Source organism: Alexandromys fortis, unplaced genomic scaffold (genome assembly GCF_014885135.2).
Source record: "Alexandromys fortis isolate MF-2015 unplaced genomic scaffold, M_Fortis_MF-2015_v1.1 scaffold_19, whole genome shotgun sequence".
In the NCBI taxonomy this organism is placed as follows: domain Eukaryota; kingdom Metazoa; phylum Chordata; class Mammalia; order Rodentia; family Cricetidae; genus Alexandromys; species Alexandromys fortis.
Genome location: NW_026067890.1, coordinates 15,685,856 through 15,699,377, shown reverse-complemented (window position 1 = coordinate 15,699,377; position 13,522 = coordinate 15,685,856). Strand labels below are relative to the sequence as shown.

At 43.6% G+C, this 13,522-nt stretch overlaps 1 protein-coding gene across 4 annotated transcripts in view; it reads left to right on the top strand.

Annotated features, from left to right (window-relative positions):
• Npnt (nephronectin) overlaps positions 1-13,522 on the top strand; it is a 63,887-nt gene that overhangs the window by 40,214 nt on the left and 10,151 nt on the right. For all 4 annotated transcript variants that reach the window (XM_050153056.1, XM_050152964.1, XM_050153135.1 and 1 more), the window contains one exon: positions 32-430. In XM_050153056.1, the coding sequence (XP_050009013.1) occupies positions 32-430 (399 nt within the window). The remainder of the gene's footprint in view (positions 1-31; positions 431-13,522) is intronic.

Here is a 13,522-nt window from a genome sequence, read left to right as displayed (position 1 = left end):
TAATTTAATCTTTGGATTTGTTTTTTTTCAGATATCCCCAAAGTCATGATTGAGCCTTCAGGTCCAGTTCACGGGCCAGAGAGAAACGGTACAATCTCAAAGGGTGATGGCGGACATGCTAATCGGATTCCTGATGCTGGGAGTACTAGATGGCCCCTGAGGACACCATATATTCCTCCTGTCATCACCAGTTGGCCCACTCTTAAGCCAACAACAAGACCTACACCAAACCCAACACCACAGCCTACTCCACCACCTCCACCCCCGCTGCCAACAGAGCTCAGAACCACTCCGCCTCCACCACCAACCCCAGAAAGGCCACCCACCACACTGACGACTGTAGCTCCTGACACCAGGACATCTCCTCAAATGACTACGGCTGACAGTGGGCTCCAGACAGATCCTCAGAAACCCCGGGGAGATGTGTTCAGTAAGTCACACAATTCTTATATCTCTTTAAAGATTTATTTATTTTATTTTGTGTGCATGAGTGTTTTGCATTTGTGTATGTAATATATACTGTGTCCCTGCTCACTTGGGTCAGAAGAGAGCACACTGGAATCCCTAGACCTGGTATTGCAGTTGGTTGGGAGTCACCGTGTGTGTACTGGGACTCAAACCTGGGTCCTCCACAATAGCAACTGCTACCAGTTCTGAGCCTCAATTTTTTTTTTTTCAGGGTTTCTCTGTAGCTTTTTGGTTCCTGTCCTGGAACTAGCTCTTGTAGACCAGGCTGGCCTCGAACTCACAGAGATCCGCCTGCCTCTGCCTCCCGAGTGCTGGGATTAAAGGCGTGCGCCACCACCGCCCGGCTTCAATTATTATCTTTTCAGATGACATTCAACCCTGGGCCATCTTTTTAGGAAATCTGACTGATAAAAAGAGTTAGCTGATTCAGGTCCATCCATGGTGATGGTCGTATAGTATAGAAAGCTATGTGAAGAGTCAGTGCCACTGGGCAAGTAGGAAGGAATGTGTGGAGACAGCCTCCTGTCTCTCATAAAAGCCAGGCAGCAAATCACAGATCTTATCCACCGTGGGAATTCTCTTAACATAGTCGGCTTTACTTGGTGGTGTTCTAAAGTGGGAAACTTAATATGCCCAATGCTACTTAACTTTTAACCTTCATTCATTCAGTGACTAAGTGTGACCATCCTTTGGGGTGACAAACCATGTTAGATATTGGGCTCACAACGATAAGACAGGAAAGGGTACAGTCTGGTGGGAAGGAGAGGCCTGGTAGTTACTGCTGTACCATGTCAGAGAACGGAATGGGATTTGTGGAGACTGTTCTGGGAATGGAGGAAAGGGGTCAGATTTTTTTATATGGGACATTTACAGATTGCTGAGTGGAGCTGGACAGAGGGAATGAGGGAAGAGACCTCACAGTTAAAGAGGAGGCAGAACAACAGGGGCACAGGAACAGGAAGCAGTGAAGACTGCCGGTTGGAGGGGTCTGTCAGGGAGAGAGATGAGGCTGAACATTTGCCCCTTGTGCTGGCTGTTGTTAGCTAGTGGCGCATGGAGGTGGGCCCCAGGTAAGAGTCCTAGACCTTCGCAGGTACTGAGCAGAGGGGAAACCACCAGTGGAGACAGGCTGTGGGAAGAAAAGGAAGGCGAGGGGGAAAAGGCTGCTTTCTTGTTCCCAGACTAAACTTGGCATATTAACACTGTCCATTTGTGTATCCTCACTGGCCTGTTTCACTTCACGTATGTTTAGCCTCTTGTATGTGCATAACGTCTACCAACCCTGTACCTTTATGTCATTACCAATTCATGCTTTTCCCATGATGGAGCCAACGTGTGCCATTTAAATTAAGTGTCACTGATGTTTTATGAGCTAAATAGAATACTGATGCTTGTAATTCTTTGTGTGTGTGTGTGTATACAGTATGTGGATATGTATTTATTTGTATGTGTGTGCATACACATGTGTGTGAGTGTGTATATACACATGTGTGGATATGTATATGCTTGTATGTGTGCGGCTGTGTGTATACACATGTGTGGATGTGTATACTTGTATGTGTGCAGGCATGTGTGCGGGTGTGTATATACTTGCATGTGTGTGCACACTCATGTGTGCGGGTATATATATACTGGTATGTGTGCACATGTGGAGACCACCTAACAACTCTGGGTGTTGTTTCTCAGGTGGAGTCAACTTTTTTTCTTTCTTTTGGGACAGGGTCTCTCACTGACCTGGAATTGCCCACAGGCTAGTCTGGGTAGCTGGTGAGGTACAGGGGTCCATCTCTCTGGGACTCTCCAGCATGCTGGTTACAAGTGCGCCAGGCCCAGATCTACACTTTTAACCTGGTTTCCGGGGGGTCAAACACAAGCACTGTACTAACTGAACCATCTCCCCAGCCCCCACGATGACTGTAGTTCTTCGCAAGAGAAGACACGTGAGATTATCAGTTTCCTTTTCCTTTGGCGCTGCCGTCTATTTGAAGGGAGATTGAGATTCGTTCTATTGTGGTTGGGCGTGGTTTAGGCCATTTGCATAAGTTCCAGGAGAATTCGATGGTAGATCTCAAAATATCCATCTCATATGTGCATATCTATCTGGTTTTGAAATTGATTGCTGTGTGTGTTGTCTCTCCTTTATATTTTCCTGTCTTTTTGTGATCATCACATAATGTGATTTTTACTCATGTCTCAGCCAAGTGTGCTATGTCTGTTGTTTTCCTGCCTTTACTGATCATGAAGCAGTATAACATAAACACGCACACTGATGGAGCGAACATCTTTCTAGGCGTTCCTTGTAATAGTTTCTCTTGTTAAAGAGCCCTCATGAATGCTCTTCTTTTCACACATAGATACACATCAAGGAATTAAAGATAAGTGTGGAAATTTACTAGGTGAACCTAGCAGTGTAAGACTGGAAAGGTTTTAGCTGCAGTGTAAGACAGACTGGGGAGGTCCCAGCTGCAGTGTAAGACAGACTGGGGGGGGGGGGTCCTAGCTGCAGTGTAAGACAGACTGGGGGGGTCCTAGCTGCAGTGTAAGACAGACTGGGGGGGTGTCCTAGCTGCAGTGTAAGACAGACTGGGGGGGAGGGGGCGTCCTAGCTGCAGTCTAAGACTGGGGAGGTCCTGGCTGCAGTCTAAGACTGGGGAGGTCCTAGCTGCAGAGATTCTCCAGAGCCCTTACTGTAAGCGAGTGTGATCCCTGGGACATTCTCTGGGCGATCACCTTGATCGTGTACCAGGACTATCACATGGCACAGATAACCTTGCCACCCAGACACGCTGCCAGGAATTCAACTCCACTCTCCCTTCATCTTCAGCAATAGCTGCTCCTAAGTTTAGCGTGTAGGAGAATATTGTGGCGACTTCTAAACTTGGTTTCTTGTGGTTATAGCATATATTCTGAAAAATGAAAGGTATTTATTCAGAAAAAGAAAACATTATTTATTCTCTGTGAAAATAGTAAGGAACCTTAGCATATTTTTTAGTTCACCTGATTTTTTTATTCTAAAAAAGATTATATCTCAGGTGTCACCATTTCTTGCCAAGAACTTGTGTGCCTTTGGACCAAGTCTTCTCTCTCTCTCTCTCTCTCTCTGTTTATAGATTCAAAATTTACCATAAGTCTATAATCTAAATGATTATGAAATACAATATTTTCCAGATTTTTAGAAATATAATCAGGTGCCAATGCTGTATGAGACACGCTGAAGGACTCTGCATGGTGAGATGTATTGATTAACAAAAAGGCCCGTCAACTATGGAGAGTGGTCATCTCAGCATGTCTGCTTCCGAGCTCCTCTAGATAGTTATAATACAGTTTACTTTAGGAGTGTATTATGAAAAGTTAGTTTAAAGACTCACAAATAGCCAGGTGGTGGTGGTGGCGCACGCCTTTAATCTCAGCACTCAGGAGGCAGAGGCAGGTGGATCTCTGGGAGTTCGAGGCCAGCCTGGTCTACAAGAGCTAGTTCCGAAACAGGCGCCAAAGCTACAGAGAAACCCTATCTCGAAAAAAAAAAAAGACTCACAAATATTTTTAATGCAAGCAAGAAAGATTGAAAGATTTATGAAACAATCCCACAACACAATATGGGCTTGCAAAGAGCACCATCGACTGCAGCGTTTTGTTCCTTTGATACTGCTACGAAAGAAAAGGATGCAGAATTGCAAACTTCCATTTTAAACTGCAAATAAGTGGTCCCTGTGCTAATTGCCATAGTCTCTGGGCATTTTAATTTGGGGCCTAGGGACATTACTAAAGCTGCATTACTTGCATTACTTAAGTGTCCTAGAGTTTTATTCTTATATCCCATGATTTTATGAGGACTCTTAAATCACTCCTATTATATCCAGCACCCTTCCCCATAGTCCAGATCACAACAGAGACATCCTTGTTTAACCTAAATTTAAGAAACCATAATGTTGTCCTACTCCGTGGCAGTGACTCTTGGTCATTGTGTTAAGGTTCACTTCCCATGAACTTCCAGAAGTATTTCAGAAAAGGAATCTACTCTTCTTCAGATTAAGTAGTTTGAATTGCATTTCTTGTTGAAGCTAAATTCCCCTTCTTAATTCTGATGGCTTTTCAAATAAATGATCAGCTATTTCAGATTACAGTTTTACTCTCGCCCTGACCGAGGGTAACATAGCCACCGACGGTAAACATTCTCTAGAAGATTTTATGTCCAGTATACTTTTAAAATTTAAGCCTGATGTTGAAAGCTAGTATAAGTCGTGGGAAGGGAGTATGAAAATAGGTTGAAGCGTGTGAGATGGATTCCCTCCAGGACTCTTCTTACAATGCACTGAGTCAGGAAGCCTGGGTTTGCTTCATCCCTCTGATATTTATGAGTTTGCAACCCAGGCCTTCTTTTCCACTGAGTGGGTTCAAGGTCAGAGAGAATTCAAGTAAAAATTGTATGAATAGTTTTATGAATAATTGTATGAATAACTGCTATGAACTGAGAAAGATTACTTACTGTATTGCTTCACTATAGCCATACTGGGGAGAATAAATATATTAAAAAGTCACCTTTCATATAGGATATGAAATATTCAGCATCTATTTCAAAGTAAGAGTAATCTGAGGTAGTGGTCCTCGACCCTCCTCATGCTGAACCATTCATACAGTCCCTTATGTTGTGCTGACCCCAACCATAACATTACTTTCATCGCCACTTCGTAACTATATTTCTGCTACTGTTATGAATCGTAATGTAAATCTTTTACATTTTACATAGAGGTTGGTGAAAGGGGCCCCAACCCGCAGACTGAGAGCCGCTGCTCTAAGGGCTCTAAAGATTTTTGTTAATGGGACCAGAAACTAACCAGATTCCTTTTTCAGAGCCAACTGTAAACCAGCTCAATGGGCTAGTTTGAACTGTACTAATGCCCCTGACAAAGTATGACATTGTTCTTTCATTACTGGGACAAAGTAGTATTTCTTCAAGTGTGTTTCGTAGGCCGTTAGCTCCCTGAAATGTTACGTAAGTTCTGGGGTCAAATACATTAAGAAGTCTGAGGTTTAGCCAGGTTAACTAGGAGTGATAGCTCTAAGGCTTCTCAAAACTATAATGTGCTAATGGTCACTGTCAGTCTCTAGAAGCATAGTACAGTGTGTGTATTTACAAATAGATTTAACCGTGGGAGTGTCTAACGCATTGGATTAGAAGTCTCCGCAACTGGTGTCTGGTCAGTTCTTGGCTGAACTGGGAAGTACGGAGACTTTTCATCACAATCACCAAGAGTCCTGATGACAGCTTGCATCCTATGCCATGCAGAGACTGTTCTGATTTGGTCAGGTGGAGATCATAGAGGTTCAGGTAGGGAAGAAAGGTACCGGGCAGACAAGCAGATAATCATATTTAAATGGTGGCATGTCTATCTGAATACAGGGGATCGCTGGAAAATGGGGGACTAAACATAAGAAAACAAGACTCTACTGTCCACAGAGGTAAAGGTAATAGGTTAGATCTCTATAAGAGCAAGGGAAATAAAGGTCTTTGCAGAGGAAATTGGGAGAGACTGCATCCCGATATAGCAGTATGATAAATGAAATCTAAAGTGACTCTCATCAATTTTAAAAGTTGCTTAGAAAAATAGCTATATTTTCTATATGTTAACTGAAAATTTTAATATAAAACAATATATAACATCATATCCCAGTTAGATGTAAAATATATGACTCCGTATGTTTAGAGGTATATGAAAGCCTGGAAGAAAAAAGTCAGAAATGACCATGGGCGTATGCCATGCATGGTGCTTTCGGTGGCTTCCATTGCTTGCTTGTTATCCTCATGCAGTAGTTTTCCAGTTCTTCATTGTGATCGCCAAGGATAACCGTGACTTACTGTGACGATGACTCTCTGGGGGAGGGGGCAGTGGGAATGGACTCCCAGTCTCCCCCTGGAAGAGTGAGGGGTGGCGGCGTACGTTCTGAGAGAGGACCCAGGGAGTTCTGGTTCTGATCATGCCAGTTTCATTTGAAGCATTTCTAGCTTTTAGCATTTAAAATGTTTCATTAACTTCTAACTGTTCAGAAATCTCTTTAGAACTGAATGTGCCATAAATGGACAGTTTCAGCCAAAAGACTCCAATTACTACAAGGAATATAGTATCCCTTGAACCAGTGGACATATTCCCCCCCCCCCCCATTTTTTTTTTCTGTTTTCAGAATCCACATTGAACTAGAATCATTCATGGTGCTTATCTAGGTTCCTCTTTTCTGGAAGGTACTCATTCATGCAGACTTCCTCAGTGCTTCCGTATGTGCACAGTTACATGCAGGTCTTATCAAAGTGAGCACCTTGTTTCCGTGGGGCCGGGATAGGATCTCAGGCTGCATTTTGAGCGCACTCACAAGTATGCTGTTGCTGTGCAGGCCAGATTGTGTGGCAGGGTTGTCTCAGCGGCAGCCTCCATCCAGAAAAACCAACTCTTGCACGGAAAGAGATTTGGCCAGATGTAGGCCAATTCAAAATACAATAATTGCATAATGGAAATTTATCACCTGCACCATGTGAAACAAAGGTGAAGGTGTTATAGACTCAGGATTATAGAATATAATGTAACTAATCAATGCCACATTATTTACAAGTGGCTGAGGACCAGCCTTGCTGTTGCTGTTGTTAGAGAACATGAGAATGAGCTGAAAGCCCCGGCATCGAATAGTGATAGGGCAGTTGGTTCCCTTCTCTGCACTGCGGCTCTGCAGCGTGCTGTCCTGGGGTTGTTTTTATACCATTTCTCTTCGAAAGTTTTCATAGTCCGTAGATGCCAGCGTTTTCAGTCACAGACGTCTTATAGTCTCTTTTCTAATTCTGTGTGGTGATGAGTAAACAGTTTGTTTCAGCTGAGGGGTGAAAAGGTCTTCCAACCAGTGTGTTCTCGAGTAATCAGTAAGACCTGCAGAGCCCCCAAGTGACGTTGTCATCTGCCCAGAGATTAAGTCTCTGCCAATACTGTTGGAGAGGTGAGTAGCTTGCTGTTCATAGGTCAGGGCCTGATGCTGTGAATTCTGACAGTTTTTAAGATTATTTTTTATTTGTATTTTAATGGGATTCTGTGGTGTCTGGAAAGAAAAGAAAATGGTTCTTTTCAGAACGTCTAAATTGAGTTCTGAGCGAACATGGCCTGGATTAGAGATCAGAATTTTCTTAAAGCTCTGTACATTTGCCTATGGAGTTAAAATGAAAAAGACCGTGTTTGGGGCATGTTACCAGATTCTTGTGTCTCTGGATCCTCATCTGAACGTGGAGGTAGTTTCAGTTTACCCCTCACTGGGAGGCTAGGTCAGTTCGTTGGGACGGTCTATGTAGAATACTTACCACAGCGATTACCATGTAAGAACATCAGCTGTTTCTACACCCACTGATACTGAATTTATTTTTATAGTAATAACAGTTTCCTAATTAATTCATAAAAGAAGCCACATACTCTAGTGATGACTATTTTTTTCTGATGCTTTTTATTATGGTTGGCTACAGTTTTCATGCCATTTTTGGCTAATGTCTTTCCAAAACAAATTGATTTGCAAGTGCGAGCAGAGAAACTGAGGACAGAAATGAGCTACTCTGGGGAGCCTTTGTTTATCACCACATAGTTAGAAGTTTGTGTTTAGACCAGGTGCTCATAGCACATACAGAGTTAAATGGATAATTAAAATAGAGACACTGCACCTCAGTGTTCTCACTGTGAATCTGATGACAGCTGTCTCCCAGCCATGAATCTGTCCAGGCAGCAAGCTTTCATGGTAGGTCCTGTGAGTAGCAAAACCACAAGCTTCCCTTCCACTTTTAATAGATGATTTGGATGAGTGGGTGGACTCTGTGCTCAGGTGTGCTGCACCCAGTTCAAGTAACTGTTGTGGGGTATTCACACCTGTGTGGAGGTGCACACACTGGCCTGCGGGAGCCTCACCCTCCCAGGTTGCTTTGACTTAGAAGAGGGTGGGAGAACTAAGCCTCTGGGATATTCCCTTGCTTACAGTCATTCTTAGTGAAGAGCCATGATTCGGAGTCTCAGTCCTTGCAGGAGTTCCCTGGGTAATGCCTCTGAGTTGTTCTGAAAGTTTATAAAAGGAACATAGAGGATACAGAGGAGGGTGGTGGGCTCGCCACCCCCACAGGCTCGTTACTGAGCACCTGAGCCTGTCCTCTCCTCTAACCAGGGAGGGACTTAATGCTTCCCAGCTCTGTTCATTGCTCCGAGGCTCTGTCTTCTGACCTCTGTTGGTCCTTCCTATAGGATGCAGTGTTGGAAGCAAGATCTTTTTATCTGTGGGGCTCAGCAACCCTTTTCTTGTTTCAAGAAGCCAACATTTGGCTAAGACATTTCTTGCATGGGGGCAAGGAAATTGCAGCGGCATTTCCAATCTCTTTATTTTCTTCTCTCTGCTGAGTGTGTTCTGCATGTGGGGTGGGAGGGGGAGGAGAGAGATGATACAACCCCATAAAGCCCTTATTGCTTATGCGATCCTCCATGCTGTAGTCTCAAAATTCCTAGATTTTTTTTTCCACCTCAAGTACATTAGAATAGACTAGAATCAATACATCTGCTGCAGCTGTCTCTTCAGTGAAGAAACCCCTAAGCATAGAAAGAATTGAGGACAGTATTGTCTGTAATCTTTAGTCCAACAACTAATGCCAGATCTGGACTGGGTGATGTCATCCAAACCACTTTGGGTAGAACCTGAATATGTAAACCTTCCTTTAAAATATAAATGCTTACAGGTTTGCAATCAGCTTGACTGTGGGGTATTTGTGCAGTAATATTTACATCTTCTTCTCTGTGTTTACTGTTAAGGTTTTATTGAGTAAGACCTGCAGCTGACTGACTGAGAGATCTTATATTTGAATATAAGATCTTATATTTGAATAAGTTACTATTATCACATCCCTGGAGATTTAATAGAATTTACTAAGATGGCATTCATTCATCTGTTTGTTTGTTTTTAGAGACAGGGTTTTTTTGTGTAGCTTTGGCTGTCCTGGAAATCACTCTGTAGACCAGGCTGGCCTTGAACTCACAGAGATCCCCCTGCCTCTGCCTCTCTGAGTGCTGGGATTAAAGGTGCACGCCACCACCACCACCACCACACAAGATGGCATCTTTTGCAGACTCTGCAGTCATTATGAGACAGTCCTGTGTCCTTAGCCCACTGAAGTCAGACAGCCTCCCTCTTTAGGTGTTAGTACCTTCTGATATCCCATAGTCTCCATCTTTGGAGGTTAGTGCCCACTGTCTCCCAAGTCTCCATCTTTGGGGATCCCTACCCTCTGTATTCCACAGTCTTCATCCTTGGGAATTATACCCTCTATGTCCACCATCTCCATCTTTGGGAGTTTATTTAGAAGCAGCAAACAAGATTTTTGTTTTCTTGAGACAGAGTCTCACTATATAGCCGTGGCTAGCCTGTGACTCACTATGTAGGCCATGGTGGCCTTGAATTCATACAGATTTGCTTGCTTCTGCCTCCACAGTGCTGGGGTTGAAGCCATCACACCACGAGAATGTTTTTATTGGTGCAGTTTTGAATCATGTCAGGAAAACGTTGGGGAATTCTTTTGGCAGCGATTGCACCATAAGTGTTTCCTCCGCTCACCTTCCTCCTTGCCATTCTCCAAGTGCAGCCGAGTGATAATTTTATCTGGCCAACCTTACCTTGTCACTACTGAAAAACCCTTTACAGTATCCAATTTCTGTTCTTCCATTAAAGCACCCATGATATCCATCTTCACCTCAAAGAATGTAGGTCAAAGGAAGGTGAGAGCGAAATGTGTCCCTTGCTTCACAGGTGCTCAGCCCAGTGCTGGGTGCCACAGTGATGCTCTACACTTTGATCCCTTAGTGAGTGGGGATGGTGAAGGAAAGAAAATAAATGAACAGGAACATGTTAGTATGCTTTATGCTTTTTAATCTTTGTAACTATGTCATTCTAAGTCTAAGAAAGTATCTCGTCCCTTCCTTTCTCTTTACCACATCGTGTGGGCTCTCGCCACCACTGTGTATTCCACCTGTGACCCATCTGTGCAGTCTTTACGTTTGCTGCGCAGGGCACCATCTTCCTCACCCCAGGTTTGCGCTTTGTGTGTGGAAGGTTCTGCCTCTTTCCCGTTCAGTTTAAATTGTTCTTTCCGGAGGAAACCTCCCAATAGTCCTCGATAACACAGAGCCAGGTACAGAGTACCCGAAACCATCAATGCAGACAAAACCCAACGGGCATCCTTCATCATAACGCCCATAGGCTCTACACTGCAAGAGTCAAGCTTCTCCACTTCCGAGATCCTTGTTCTATTCTGCTACCAGAGAATGGAACAAAAGCAAAATTGTGTGCAAATGTTTTTATAACATATGCCATGAGAAGTGAAGCCGATTTACCTACAACTTTGTACTCCTAATAAATAAGAAAGGTTTTCTCTAAGAGTCTAAAAATGAGAAAAGGAAAGCTGTCATTGGATGTCATTGCGGAGTCATTCAGTTCTCCCAGGACCAGTGAGCAGCCTACCCACAGGGCTCGTCTGTCTTAGTTTGGACTTTGTCATCCCTGTCCATCTGTGTGTGTGTGCATGTGCGTGCGCATACGTATTTATGTGTATGTGTATCTTGTGTTTGTGCGTGTGTATGTGGTGTGTGTGCATGTTGTGTTTGTGTGTGTACATGTGCGTGTGTACGTGGTATGTGTGCATGTTGTGTTTGTGTGTGTACATGGTTTTGTGTTGTGTTTATGTATGTGTATGCATGTGGTGTGTGTTGTATTTGTATGTGTGTATGCGCGTCGTGCGTGTGGATGTGTGTGTGTGTGTGCACATGTGCTGTGAACGAGGAAGGTGCTTCCCTGTTTTGACTTTTGAAATAAAAGTGGGGGAAGAATCCAGATGGAGTAGACCGAGAACAGTTGCAAATAGGATAAGACTGTCAGTTTAAAAGTCCTCACTAGCAATAATAACATAGAGAAAGAGAACCTTGGGAATGTCATCAGTTTTACAGTAGTCTGTGTCTCTTATGCCCTGTCTTATAAAAATAAAGTATTAATTAAATTTCTGGCAAAGAGAAGGGAGTATTCCCTGGCCTCTGATCAAGAATTCCATCAACAACTTTCCCACAATTTTCCCTACTCTCCGACCCAGCTATTCTTCATCTTCAGGCAGTGTTTTTTTTCTTCCTACCCTTTTTCAAACCTTAAGATGTCCATTTATCTCCATGTTTGATGTTGGTGTCTGCTATTAGAATTCAAGCTTTGTATGATCTGCGCCCTTGTTGGTCTTGTTCCCTCTCTTCACACTGTCTCCTCAGTGCCCACCCCGGGCTTGGCGTTTGTTTGGAAATCAAACATAGATGGAATGAATGCATAAATACAGACTTAAATGAATCAGTTCTCTTCAAGTGTAGTCTTAGGCTCTGTCCCAGTTATGACAGTTGATTCGGGGTGTTGACAAGAACATGGTTTCAAGACAGGATCTTTGCATTTGCTCAGTGATCTCCAAGTGCCGGTCACCAGGTCAAGCCCTGGAGATGCCAGATGAGTAGAATGTGATTGATGCCATTGAGGACCTTAGGGACTAGCAGAGAGACAGGTGTGTGTGTGTGTGTGTGTGTGTGTGTGTGTGTGAGAGAGAGAGAGAGAGAGAGAGAGAGAGAGAGAGAGAGAGAGAGAGAGAGAGAGAATAACTACAGTTCCTTACAAAAGCATATGAAAGTAACAGGCAAATGGAGGAGTTGAATTCTGCTGGGGGTGTGGAAGTTTTCAGAGCTTTCTCTGATGTTTATGCTGGACCTGAGAGGAAGAGGGGATGTTTGTTCAGGTTAATTAGTAGGAAAAGAGCCCCAGTGTCAGGGATGTGGAAACAAATGGCATGCTTAGACAGTGCTGTGTGTTTTGTTGGAATGAATTGCTAATGCCGTACCAGGAAGCCTCCCGTACTTGATCTTATAGGATTGAGGAACCTGCTTAGATAGGGATCACTGTGCTAATAGGTGTCTACTAGTGTACAACAGTGTGCAGAGCTCTGTTGAGGGAGCTGGGTGCTGTGAGTAGGCATTTTCATTAAAGTTCAGAATGCATCTTCCACAGAGATGAATTTGACAATTTTTTGCTAGAAATCAGAAGTTGTTTTATACCATAGCGTTCTCTCCCTCCCTCTCTGTCTCTGTCTCTCTGTCTCTCTGTCTCTCTGTCTCTCTGTCTCTCTCTCTCTCTCTCTCTCTCTCTCTGTATGTGTGTGTGGTATATGTGTATGTTCATGTGTGTGCATGTATGTGAGCACATGTGTATGTGCGTCAAAGACCAGAGGTCAACCTCCAATATCTTTTTTGTTACTCTCCACTTTGTTTTTATTTATTTATTCATTCATTCATTTTTGAAGCTCAGGAACAATTTTATTAGTGGCAGGCTGTACATTTCCACGGCTGCTGGGAGGAGGGAGCAAGGAGAAGATGAAGTTGCTCTGCCTTCTAAGTTAGGAATGGAGGTTAGATCTGAAAAAGGCAGAAGGCAGAGTTAAACCCCTGGGTTAGAACTCCAACACCAGGTGGCCTGAGCAGTGAAGATCTGCAAGCCACAGCCTCCTGCTTTGTCATTTAGATAGGGTCAGGGCCTCTCACCAAACCAGAAGCACCCCTTTGGCTAGGTGGGCTGGCCAAATAGTTTCAGGGATCCTCCTGTCTCTGACCCCACAGCATTGGAGTTAGAGATGTGTACTGCTACACCAGTTTTTCATGTGGGGATCCAAAACTCAGGACGCAGTCAAGTACAGCAGGTACTTTAGCACCCAAGCAATCTCCCTGGCTCATTGGTTAAGTGCACTGACAGTTCTTGCCGAGGACCGCGTTCAATTCGCAACAGCTCCATAGTAGCTCACAACTGTCTGTAACTGCAAGATTTGACACCCACACATAGACATACATGCAGGCAAAACACCAAGGCAAATAAAAAATAAATGAATAAATAATTTTTAAAAAGTTTCTCTTACTTAGAATTATAGAAACTTTGAAAATTGTGTTTTAATTTGTATCCAGGTAAATATGAGAGTATAGATCCCTGCACAATG